The sequence below is a fragment of the Paroedura picta genome, chromosome 1, assembly GCF_049243985.1.
Source record: "Paroedura picta isolate Pp20150507F chromosome 1, Ppicta_v3.0, whole genome shotgun sequence".
Lineage (NCBI taxonomy): Eukaryota > Metazoa > Chordata > Lepidosauria > Squamata > Gekkonidae > Paroedura > Paroedura picta.
Genome location: NC_135369.1, coordinates 80,506,486 through 80,519,397, shown reverse-complemented (window position 1 = coordinate 80,519,397; position 12,912 = coordinate 80,506,486). Strand labels below are relative to the sequence as shown.

Genomic DNA, 12,912 nt, shown 5'->3' with positions numbered 1-12,912 from the left:
TGACCTGTGCCCCCCATAGAGAAGGAGATGCCCATGATCACATCCAGGCTTTTGGCAGAGTGAACCACTGACAGTTGCACCTTGTCCAGGTTGGGCAATTTTACTTCCCTCGCGTTAACCCCGCTTGCTCAGCCATAGGACCTCCATGTTTAGAGGGTTCAGCTTCAGACAACTCTGCTTGAGGCATCCTATCACTGCTTCCAGACACACGGCTTAAGATTCTGGGGGTGAACCCAGGCAGCCATCCATCAGAAGGAAGAGTTGGGTATCATCTGCATATTGATGGCACCCAAGCCTGAACTTCTGCACCAGCTGTGCAGGAGGGTGCATAAATAAAGATGTTGAATAAAACTGTAGAGAGAACTGTTCGCTGTGGAACTCCACATATGAGTCGGCAGTGGCTCGATTATCTCTATCCAATTGCTCCCCTCTGTCCACAACTCCAGAGGAAGGAGATCAGCCATTAGAGGGCTGTCCCCCATATCCTGGCATCGGCAAGATGACAAGCTAGGAGCTCATGGTCTACTGTGTCAAATGCTGTTGTGAGGTCTAGTAACAAGAGCAGTGCTTACCCACCCTGCTCCAGCTGGTGATGGAGGTTGTCTGTCAGCGCAATCAGCACTGTTTCCATCCCATGGCCAGACCAGAAGCCTGACTGGGATGGATCTAGGACTAAAGCTTTACCCAGGAATGCTGACATTCAGTCCACCTTTCCAACACTTTCCACAGAAACACCGGATGTGAGACGGGTCACTAGTTGGTGGATTCCTGTGGACCCAGAGATGATTTCTTCAGCAGCTGGTGTACCTTTCAGTTACTCCAGGAATTCTGTTGTGAGGCTGATTATCTCCCAGAGGGGGATCCCTTTCCTCTCGTCAGTCATTTTAAGTAGCCACAAGGGGCAGGGGTCTACTGGGCATGTGGTCAGCCTTACTGAAGCTAACATCCTGTCCACTTCAGTAAGTGTGAGCTATCTGAAGTCATTCAACGTACCATCCAGAGACAGTCAAGGGGCCTCTAGCTGGTTTTCTGTATCCAAGGTTGGCGCGAGGTCAAGGTGGAGTGTTGAGACTTTATCTGCAAAGTAGCTCACAAATGCCTCACAGGTGATTTCTGATTGACTATTGTTTTGGTGCCATTCTTCTAGAGCAGTGAGTGACTGGACTATCCTGAACAATCATGCTGGCAGCAAATTCGCGGACTCTTACTAAAGAAAAGCCCTGAATTAAAAAGTATAATTTTCATGCAGTCTTATTATTGAATAAAGCTATAAGAAAAGTAACGATACTTAAAATATTTTAAAAATATCAACAATTCATTGTTTATCTGAACAAGGAACAGCACATTATATAGGTTATACTTAGCAAAATACCAAGTGATCCTAGTTCTTTGATGTTAGCACTGGACAATTTAATTATATGTTGTTTATACTAATACTATGAATTAGTATACAGCAAGATGCTCAGAGCACACCCTAAGCAATTTGCAGTTATAGCAACTGCTATGTTCCTTGTGATGCCCACAGAGGTAAGATGCCACAGTGCCTGATTTGGGTGGCTTATTATTTCAAGTTCCTTTAGATCTATCTCAACACTTCTCATCCCAAGTAATGACCTAAAATAGTTTAATACTTTATATTTTTAATTCTACAAAGAAAGCCAACCTCTTTATCTTCAAATTGTCAAGCATATTTTTTTTAGGTTGAAGGATCAGTTGGTGTTGAATGCCATTATTATTCTCGTTGAAGTCATTTGAAGAGTCAAAGTGTAGTCCATTTTTGTCTGTCAGGGCTCAGACATAGATATGAAGATAGGTTGAGGGACTTGGGAATGTTCAGCCTGGAGAAAAGGAGGTTGAGAGGGGACATGATAGCCCTCTTTAAGTATTTGAAAGGTTGTCACTTGGAGGAGGGCAGGATGCTGTTTCTGCTGGCTGCAGAGGAGAGGACACGCAGTAATGGGTTTAAACTTCAAGTACAACGATATAGGCTAGATATCAGGAAAAAGTTTTTCACAGTCAGAGTAGTTCAGCAGTGGAATAGGCTGCCTAAGGAGGTGGGGAGCGCCCCCTCACTGGAAGTCTTCAAGCAAAGGTTGGATACACACTTTTCTTGGATGCTTTAGGATGCTTAGGGCTAATCCTGCGTTGAGCAGGGGGTTGGACTAGATGGCCTGTATGGCCCCTTCCAACTCTATGATTCTATGATTCTATGATTCTATGATAGGAGTGACTGAACGAAGGTTCCTTTACATTGGTGCTCTTCAACCACCGGAACACGGCACGGTACCGGGCCGTGGAGGCCTCGGTAACAAGCTGCGGCGGGGGAGGAGGGAGGCGCGGCTGTGGGTACGCAAGTAGGAATGCCTCCCTACCCCCCCCCGGCGCGCCCTCGCTGTGCTGGGAGCGATTGGCTGCCTCCCGGCACATTGAGTGCCGCACTATGTGGGGGGGGAGGTGCGGGCGTTTGCAGGCGCCGGCATGCCAGCGCCCGCACCTCTGCAGTGTGTTCCCGGCGCAGAGAGTGCCACACCATGGGGGGGGTGGGGCGGGCCTCCCTCTCCCTCCCTGGTCCCCAGCCTGAAAAAGGTTGAGGACCACTACTTTACATGACAGAATAACTGCATCTCTTCAGTCAAGCTATAAACCACTCGTGTAAGTTCCTCAATGTTCTTACTAATTCCTTTCAGACATTCTGAAATATGTCTTACTATTACAGAAAAGGAACTTTGCAAAAATATGAGGACTGGTTTGAAAAAAGCTGGAAGAGAAACTCAAGACAGTAAGATCCCTGGGGAGGGGGGCAGTTGGAAGATATTTAAATCCACACTAAATGAGGCCTACATAGAATACATAAATGCAAAATAGGTTCTTTTTTTTTTTTTTTTTAAAGGAGGTTAATGCCACTGAGCTGGACAGAAGGGGATACAGGGTCTTGCAAAAGAAGTGCAAATTAACAATTAGGCAAGCAAAAAGAGCAGATTGCTAAAAATATCAAGACAAACTGTAGGCTTTCCTTTAACAGTATTAGGAGCAGGAAATCGGAGGTAGCCATTAGATCAGGGGTAGTCAAACTGCGGCCCTCCAGATGTCCATGGACTACAATTCCCAGGAGCCCCTGCCAGCGAATGCTGGCAGGGGGCTCCTGGGAATTGTAGTCCATGGACATCTGGAGGGCCGCAGTTTGACTACCCCTGCATTAGATAACCAGGCAATAAAAGGATTGCTAAAGGAAGATGTAGAGATGGCAGAGAAAAGTGGATTGATTCTTTGCAACTATTTTCACTGCAAAGCATATGGCTTATACCTGTGCAAAGCCATTATTTTCAGAAAAGGATTTTGAAGAACTGAGTTAAATTGAGGTGAAGAGAGATATAGTTCTAGGACTATGGGGCAAATTCATAACAATAAATCTGTGGGCTCAGGTGGCATCATACTTGAGAGTTCTTAAGGAACTCTAATGTGAAATTACAGATCTACTAACCAGTATATGGAACTCATTGCCAAAATCAGTGTGCATACCACAGGATTGGAGATCAGAAAGGGGTCCAGAAGGGAACCTGGAAATTACTCAGGGGCATCCAGTGATGTTAATAGGCAACGTATTCAGGAAATTCTTCTTTAGTCAATGAGTGATGACAAAGTGGAATTCACTGCCAGAGAATGCAGGCTTGGCCACAACCACAGATGACGTTAAAAGGGGACTGGGCAAATTAATGAAACATAGGTCCGTCCACCAGTGGCGACTAGCTGGTAAGAGGTGATGCTCAGCCTTCTTTATGGTCCAACTTTCACAGCTATACATTGCAACTGGGAAGACCATAGCCTTGACTAGGCACACTTTCGTTGGCAGGTTGATGTCTCAGTAGCAAATGCAGTTACTGAACCTGAATACAATCCCTGAAACTTTTGTTTTCTCTTGTAATACTCACACAGCTATTTGAGAAGGGAGGTGCTTAAAATTACTTCCACAAATTTGCTTCATTGAAATGTCTGGATCAAACTATTAGAACAAACCCATTATTTCCTACAAAACAATATCTACTTAACTACATTTTACTTTATTTCCCAACCCTTCTTTAGTTTTCTGAATTTAGTTACTACAAACAGGGAACCCACCAGAATTTTATGTATGTATGTATGTATGTATGTATGTATGTATGTATGTATGTATGTATGTATGTATGTATGTATGTATGTATGTATGTACTGCTGCTTTTGTATTACACCCTCCCCATATTTTTTTTTGTTTTCTTCTCCTGGTAGCCCCCATATTGTCTCCTATTTCCCTGCTTCCTTTGCTTCTTTCCATGTACCAATATTCTCTGCACCAAGTCTTTGGCTTTATGTCTTCCCAATGAGGACCAGAAGCAGCTTGTCCTTTCCTCCTCCACATTCAAAGCAACTCTGTGAGACAGGTTATGTCAAAAGTGAATGATTGGCCCGAATCACCCATTTACAGCAGAGTGGAAATTCAAATCTGGATCTCCCAGATCTTAGTTTGATACTCTTCCTCAAACTATTATGGCTTTTATGCAACTCCACCATCCACAGACCCACCACTTCAGTGACTGATAGAGAGCATTGGTGGGATTCTATGTAGGTAGGCACTGACAGTAAGATTGTTGGGGAATTACCCCCCTTCCATTGTCAATAAGTTTTTAGATTTTTCAACAAATTTGGTAGGGGTCCCCCAAGTTGCTTAGATGGACACACTATTGTAAAAATACTGCTCATCTTTAAATTATCAGTTCAACTTGAACCATACTAACAAAGTAGTATGGTTTGTAGAAATGATAAGAGATTTTGGAAGAAATTAGGATCAATATAATGAAAAACACTTCTCATGATGGATACTTTAATCCCACTGACTGCCTTTCATGATTCTTTCCTGCTAACAGCAAAGTGTTTGATACTCTCTTCCTCCACTGCAGCTGCTCATTTTGAATGGCTTTCAGTTCAAGCAGACCTGCCACCCTCATCCCTTAGCACTGCCCTTTTAGTACTTGTAAGTGGCTGTTGTATGAAGGGAAATGTGGGAAACAGCTGCCTCTGTCTGGTCTTTCTGCTGGCATGGCATAAGATCTAACCTGTTGTTCAGGTATGAATTATGCACAGAATATTTTTTTGGCAGTGCGGCTACTATAGCAACCCAGACAATGCAAGTGAGGCCAGCTTGTTACCTAATACATTCTGTTGATGAAATCTCATCCTTGCCAGTTATTAATTTATTTCAGATACATGTTATTGCATTTACAGAGACAACTCTATTTTGGCTAGAGTGCCGGTCAGGTAGTACAAGAGCCATTTCCTCATATCATATTTCTAAAACTGCAAGATCTTGGCTGAAAAGATTTTCGTAACTGGAAATTACCTTACTCTACCAACGCCTATAAGTGAGCCATTGTGGACACTTTACTCCTGACAACCCTAGCAACATGCTCATCAAGTTCACTCATACCACTAGTGTGATATAGTACTTTGAGTGTTGTGCTGGGTCTGATAGGCCGGGGTTCACACCTGGGTGATCTTGAGCCAGTCTAATCTATCTCACAGAGCTGTTTCAAAAACTCCGTCCTGAAGGAGTCTCAAAGTGGCTTACAGTTGCCTTTCCTTTCCTCTCCCCACAACAGATACCCTCTGAGGCAATTGAGGCTGAGGGAGCCCTGATATTCCTGCTCGGTCAGAACAGCTCTATTAGTGCTGTGGTGAGCCCAAGGTCACCCAGCTGGCCGCATGTGGGGGAATGGGGAATCAAACCCAGTTTGCCATATTAGAAGCCGCCACTCTTAACCACTACACCAAGTTGGCTCCGAGGAAGGGACAACAATGTCTACTGCTCTGAGTTTCATGTAATAATGCTTTAAAATTATTTCTGAATGATGACTATAAATGACTATTTTTAATGAAACAATCATAATGTAACTAAACAGCATTGTACCTAGAGTTAGTTGAACTTTATAATACTAGTGAATTATCATTACTTTGATGCCAAACACAATAAGTGTCACTTTAAGGGCAACTAAATATAGAGGGGTGGCCAATTTTGTCAATTACATCTATATCCAGTTCCATCCCAGTAAATACATCTTTGAAAGTAATATAACAATGTAGGTTCATTTCTCCCGTGAGAATTAGCACTTTTAAAGATCTATAGCTTCTTATTCTGAACCTACTTTGAGTACCAGTGACAATGAAAATGGAAAGTTTGAACAAACAAAAGCACACATTTTAACATTAATTTGTTCCTTTGATTGTGTACATTTATTCTCAAAATATTCTAATATTCTCTTCCCTTTAAAGATGCATTATGTAAGAATTAAATATTCAGCCTATATAGCTGAATTGTTGGAATGTACTTGGAATATTCCCAGACTGCCTCCTTAGATCAGTTAGTGTCTGTTATTTTAAGACACTGCTTTAAGGGGTCTACTTTATTTCAGAACAAGAATAATGAGAAATCTATGACAACTCCCGCTATGTCAATTTCATAGTTTTCCATTTCAGACCTTGGAAATACTAGAGAAAGAAAACAGCTTTCTGAATTTTCTCAGGCCTTTACTTTTCTATAGAAACTGTTGTTAAACTGGTCTAGAGAATTGCCCTGAGGACAGGAAGTGCATTTCCACTCTCACTCCTTCACTGGAAATCCTCAACTGACTACATAAATTACAATCTGGGCCAGTACAGAGATTTATCTAATCCAAGTAATTAATATCCTATACTACACTATCCATATGCTTCTATATAGAATACAGATGAATGATTTAATTACTAAAACATTAATATTACTAATTATTGGTATTATTAGTGTTAGTATTACTAATTGTTACTAATAAATTACTAATAAAATATAGTCCTCAAAACATTCAACATTTACATCTGGAGAACTGACACCATTACCTGTAACATCAGCTCACAGTCATCTCTTCCAACAAAAATCATCTCTCGTGGCAGTCTGTGGCGGGTGCCTCCACTGCTCACTAAAAACCAGGATGTTAAGCTCATTTTCTGTTTAGGTGATAAATCCTTGGGAAGGCTACGTCATCCTGCAGCAAGACAGAGAGAGACAAGTTGTAAATTCCAGTTCTAGCCCTTGTTGCTACTAAAAGTTAATTGCTGTTGGAATTCCTGTACTAACCAGAAATCATAAATAAGAGATAAGATTTTAAATTTACAAAGTTCTAAGAACTACTTCACAAATGACTTAAAAAAAACAGATTTCAGGACACACACACTATCATGTGTGCAGACTGCAGATCTATTTTACCACATTAGATATTAGAAAGCCATGGCAGTATGTAATTCCCGACAAAAGATAAATATACCATAACAGATGTTTTCTCTTCACAAGTGACAGCTTGCTTGAGTGTGTGTGTATATATACAGTATGCCTGAGTTGGAAAAACATAATTTGTAAAGTAACACAAAGACCTGTACAAAGGACAGTACAGTTCAAGAAGATATTGGTAATGTTAAAGAATTGTTGGTTTAAAAACTTAAACTCTTGTCTAAAGGTAAAGGTATCCCCTGTGCAAGCACCGGGTCATGTCTGACCATTGGTGTGACGCCCTCTAGCGTTTTCATGGCAGACTCAATACGGGATGGTTTGCCAGTGCCTTCCCCAGTCATTACCGTTTACCCCCCAGCAAGCTGGGTACTCATTTTACTCTTGTCTACTAGCTTTAAATGGACTCTTGCGGTACCTTATAAGAAAAAAAATCTAATCAATTTTAAAACATGTTCCAAATTGTTAACATGTCTATTGAAATAAAATCTAAGCAACATACATTGATATAGAATGTGATTATGATGGCATGAGCATCCCATTAAGCAACACCAACCATTAATCATGTATATATTCAGTGATCCCCAACCTGTGGGCTGCGGACCACATGTGGTCCTTCGACTAATTGGAGGTGGGCCCCAAAGGACGCCTTCTCCCCCCCCCCGGCCCTTTACAACAAACTTCATTGTTGTGGCGTGTCTGTATCTTATTTTGAAGGGATGTTTAAACATTACCATAGCGATCAGAGAGCGTTAGGGCAGTGGTTGAGAGTAGAGGAGTAAACTACCCCCCCAACGGGCCTCAGTAAAAGGTGTTGAGTGGTCCCCGGCGTTGAGTGGTCCCCGGTGATAAAAAGGTTGGGGACCACTGTATATATTCACATACCCTATTACACTTTAATATTTAAAGGCACAGAGCAAAGAAACTGGACTACTTTAAATACCTTATCCCCAGGGAGCATTCACCCATCATACTGATAGCCAGCATATGTATAGCTAGCCAAGAAGATATGGGTAGCTTGTAGAGTATAAACCTGCTTCAAAATTTGCCCTTCATGTTTTTGTCCCACCTGACCTACCTATTTGGCTACAGAAACATATACAAATCATGAGTTGTGAGCAAAGCCAACAATTGCATTCAAAACTGATGTGTAACCAGTCAAGACTGTATTTCTGGAGATGTCCTCAAGAAAATCTATCAACATGAAAAAGGGACAAGGAAAGGTGTTGTTCAGTCCCTAAGCACAGTGGTAGACACAGCCCATCCATATACAAAATGATTTTTCTGGGCAGCAAATAAGCATTTTAGGCGACACCATCAGTGGCTGTCCTTTCAGTGTGATTAATAACACTGAAAATAACTATAACAAGAATCCCATGTGATTTTTGCAAGAGCCAAGAACTCACAGTCAGATCATGCGACAAAGCAGCAAACAAGAGCTAATTGCTCCTTTCATAGGAACACAAACCAGCTTTTCCCAAACAATGTAAAGGGTCACTATGAAACTGCTGCTGCGTAGAAACAATAAATGTCTTTAAAAGGTTTTGCCAAAATGACATTTTGCAAATTAAGAGTGAAAAGACCAGAACTGCTATAAAATAAATATTAATAACTAGGTTGAGCTAATGACTCAAAATGCTGAAAACACACTTGTGCCAGACAGAATTAACATACCTGAAAAAGATTTTAAATATGTATTGTCCCTGACAATCATAGTAGCTTTCTAAAGCACTTCTACAGAGAGAAGTCTGACAGCAGAAACAAACTATTATAGTTGGCAAGAAGAACTGACAGAGTTCTGACAGATCTGTAACCTAGATACATATTTTAAAACTCCTTAAGAACTCTATAAACCCTATAAACAGTACTGAAACTGTTTGGAATTAGAGAAGCCAGAAAAAAACAAACAAACCATAATGCATTCCAAATCCACAGATGATTACTTAGAAAGAGGTCTCATTTAATTCAATAGTACTCCCTCAATTCAAGAACAGAAATGCATACTAACAGTACATTCCTAAAAAGAGTTATACCCCCTAAAGGATTCAGAAGTGTGTGACAGTTTGGGGTTGCAAAGTTTGAATATTAAGTGGAAAGGAAGTCCATCAGAAATAATCTACTGAGAAAAAATTAAGCTGGATATAGAAATGCAAGAATTGTCAAAACATCTGTCACTTCCACAAATGGAAACATACAGGTAACAGCCCACTGGTTATAAAGACATCTATACCAAATATTTATTCCATTTCCTTTCCTGCATTAAAAGCAGTGATTTCGGACATTGGTTGCTAATGTCCCAATTTTAATACAAGATAAGAAACTGCAAGAACTGCAAAACCTTTTAAACACCTTTATTTGGGTTAAAGCAAAGCAATCCTGAATTGCGCCTGGCTGTGAAGCAACTGTAGCAATGCTAGTCACCCCTTTAAGGCAGGGGTAGTCAACCTGTGGTCCTCCAGATGCCTATGGACTACAATTCCCATGAGCCCCTGCCAGCATTTGCTGGCAGAGTCTCATGGGAATTGTACTCCATGGACATCTGGAGGACCACAGGTTGACTACCCCTGCTCTAAGGTACACAGCAGCTGAATGTGGGAAAAAGGAGCCACAGCTATGTGAACGGGCACCGCCACAGTGATCCTTGCAGTGATAATGCTGCAGCACTCCATTGCCATATATCTCCTAGCGGTCAGGGCGTGTAATTGGCTCACACATTAGCAGCAAATGTCAGGGAGTAGGCACCTGAGCACAGGGGAGAAACACAGCAGTCAGTCCTCGGGGAATGCTTGCGGAAGGCAGTGGGTGACAGGCCTTGCCCCCCATGACTAGGGGCCGGTGTTACGTCAGACCATTACAGTCTGATTACAGAATCTTAATGCTGTGGTCACCCATAATTATAAAGATACCACTGCCTGCATGATGGCCTCTGCTCCTGGCAGACCCTCATCCACAGCCCACTTATAAGGTAAACCTTTAACTATATGAGCTTGGACAAACTTCTGGATAGGGCCGAAGGTAATTGTTCCAGAGTTTTGAAGAAGATATTTTTGTCCAGGAAACATGTACCAGGGCACACCTGTTTCATAGTAACATGCCGTAACCTTGGGAGGTGGCAAAGCTGTCCTGGAAGTGGCATGCTCCACCATCAACCCATTTAGCAGTGCCTTCTCAGCCATCCTCACTATCAGAATAACCAGCACAGGGGAATGAGAAGACAGCCTACCCTAACATGGGAACACACCAATGCCCTGACCCTTGCTCACATCACCCAACAGGAAGTAGGTGCTGGCATTCAGTGAGGTAGGTAGCATCTGGGGGGAAAGGGAGGCAGACACATAGATCAGTGTGGTTGCGGCGGGCCACCACCTTTGTGATCTTTGTCCCCTTTTCTGCAGGGTCAGACCAGGTGCTCCTGGGATGGTGCCCCCTCCTGTTTTCACTTTCTATGCTCAGTGTGCAGCACATCCACTCTCTACCTGCAGTCTACAACTGGATGGCACAGTGATGGCTGAGGAGGTCCTGTGGCTGTTAATACCAGGTTTGTCTTCTGCCTTGGTCAGTTTCATCTAGACAGAGCTGCCATTCAGGCTATGTGCAAGGAGGTCAGGCCACCTTCCAGGCCACGTTTCTTGCGCCATACTCATCTTTCAGAAAATACTGCTATCCCTAAGGTTCCTGGCCACTGAATCCTTTCAGAGGGTTGCCACAGAGGTTTTTTTGAGTTGTCACAATCCTCTGCTAGACAATGCTACAGAGTTTTCTGGATGCCATGCTGGTACACCCCAAGGAGCACTTCCCCATCAAGGAATGAACCTAGCACCCATCAGGCAGGGTTCACATCAGCCACAGGATTTCCCAATGTGCTGGGGGCTATGGGCTGCTCACAGCCCTCATCACCCGCCAAGAGGAGCCGCAGGTATACAGCAATTGTCACCACTTCAACAGCCTGAATGTTCAGGCCTTCTGTGACCACCAAGGCATCTTCATGGACCTTGTAGTCAAGTTACTTTTTCTATTTTTTATTTTATGTATATACCGGCTTGCCTCTTGGCTAAGGGCAGTTTACATTGGAAACTTTCATAATACAATGTGATACAATAAACGTCTTGAATATATGATAAAACTTTAGCAATGAGAACTTGTATCGAATAAAGCAGTTTATAATTTAACAATCAACATTTAATGATCGGTAACTCAGCTTTTTCTGCACTGTGATTGTTTTTTCTTTTGTTAGTGCAGTGGATGGTTGGAGGAGCCTCTGGGCTTTGGTTGGTAGTTGGTGGCTTGCTGACTTGTCTTGACTGAAAGCCTGGTAGAAGAGCTGCGCAATGGTTTTCGCTCCGGCAGAGCCCTGATATAATCTAGGAGCTCATTCCACCAGGTGAAAGCCTAGACCGAGAAAGTTGATGATGGACAAGCTTCTCTGCACCCAGGGATCATCAGTTTGTTGGTGTTGATGGAGTGTAATGCTCTTTGGGGCCGTTTCTCAGATACTTAGGGCCCAAACCACGTATGACCATGAAGGTGATTACCAGAATCTTAAGCCTGATCTGGTAGTCAACTGGTAGTCAGTGCAGCCGCTGGAGTGTGGGCCAGATGTGGGTCCTCCAAGGTGTTCCTGTAAGTATCCTACCTGCTGCATTCTGCACCAGCTGAAGTTTCTGCATCAAGGATAAGGGTAGACTCATGTAGAGTAAGTTGGGCGGAATCCATGGTACCCAGATCTTGGTTCTCTGGCCAGAGAGCAAAATATGGCTTCAGAATAAGTATGGTTAGCATGGCTGGGAGGGCATACAGCACAAAACATGCTCAACCCGACTGCAAGCTTCTACAAGGCAGGACTTCAGGGGGAGCTTGTGTGGTTACAAAATCTGTAACGAAGACATCCCAATGACTGCAGTGACAGCTGAAGGGGGCCCTCTTCCCTTCTGCCCACACGAGGAGTGACAGGGTTGCTAGTAGCCTTTCCATGATATCTGAACCCATACGGCTTTCCCTGCCCCCACGAGGGCCAGACACTCCCAGAACATGGCACCATTTGGAAGTTGCCATAATTTATAGTTTACTTGCTGCATCAAAGCGAATAAGGCATAATCCCTGGGCTTAACCAGACAAGATCAGGACTTGTTCAGGTCTGCCATAATGACTTCTGACATCAAGAAGGGTTAGCAAGGTTGCTGCCATGGAGGGCCATGAACATCTGGGTCTCCATGCCCCTGTGTTGTCAGAAGATAGCCCACTTAGCCATTTTGCGTAGCACATTGCTTAGGGTCCCCTGAACAGGGGAAGGGGAGACAGTAACTACAGAACTATGCATTTCCAAGACAACTCAGATATGGGAGTTTTGCAAGCACAATGGAGATGGGGGGGGGGCATGGAAGGGATGACTGATCCCTCCATGGTGCAGGGTCACTGCACCCACATGAAAATAGGCAGATGCTCCTAGTCCTGGAATGCTAGCCTGTTTGTGTGCAAAGCTTGCCTCTAATTACACATTAATTCCATTTACACTCATTGTTGGCTTGCAGCTGGGAGGGGGCTAACTAGAAGGGCAATGCACATATTGTTGATGTTTAACACTTGTGCTATCAGTTGCCAACACTGCCCAATGGCTGTTGTTGTTTGCT

The 12,912-nt window shown here is 43.1% G+C and overlaps 1 protein-coding gene across 8 annotated transcripts in view; it reads right to left on the bottom strand.

Moving 5' to 3' along the window:
• CEP170 (centrosomal protein 170) overlaps positions 1 to 12,912 on the bottom strand; it is a 112,729-nt gene that overhangs the window by 74,456 nt on the left and 25,361 nt on the right. For all 8 annotated transcript variants that reach the window (XM_077344620.1, XM_077344655.1, XM_077344676.1 and 5 more), the window contains exon 2: positions 6,901 to 7,046. In XM_077344620.1, coding sequence (XP_077200735.1) covers positions 6,901 to 7,005 — 105 coding nt within the window. In that variant the 5' untranslated portion in view covers positions 7,006 to 7,046. The remainder of the gene's footprint in view (positions 1 to 6,900; positions 7,047 to 12,912) is intronic.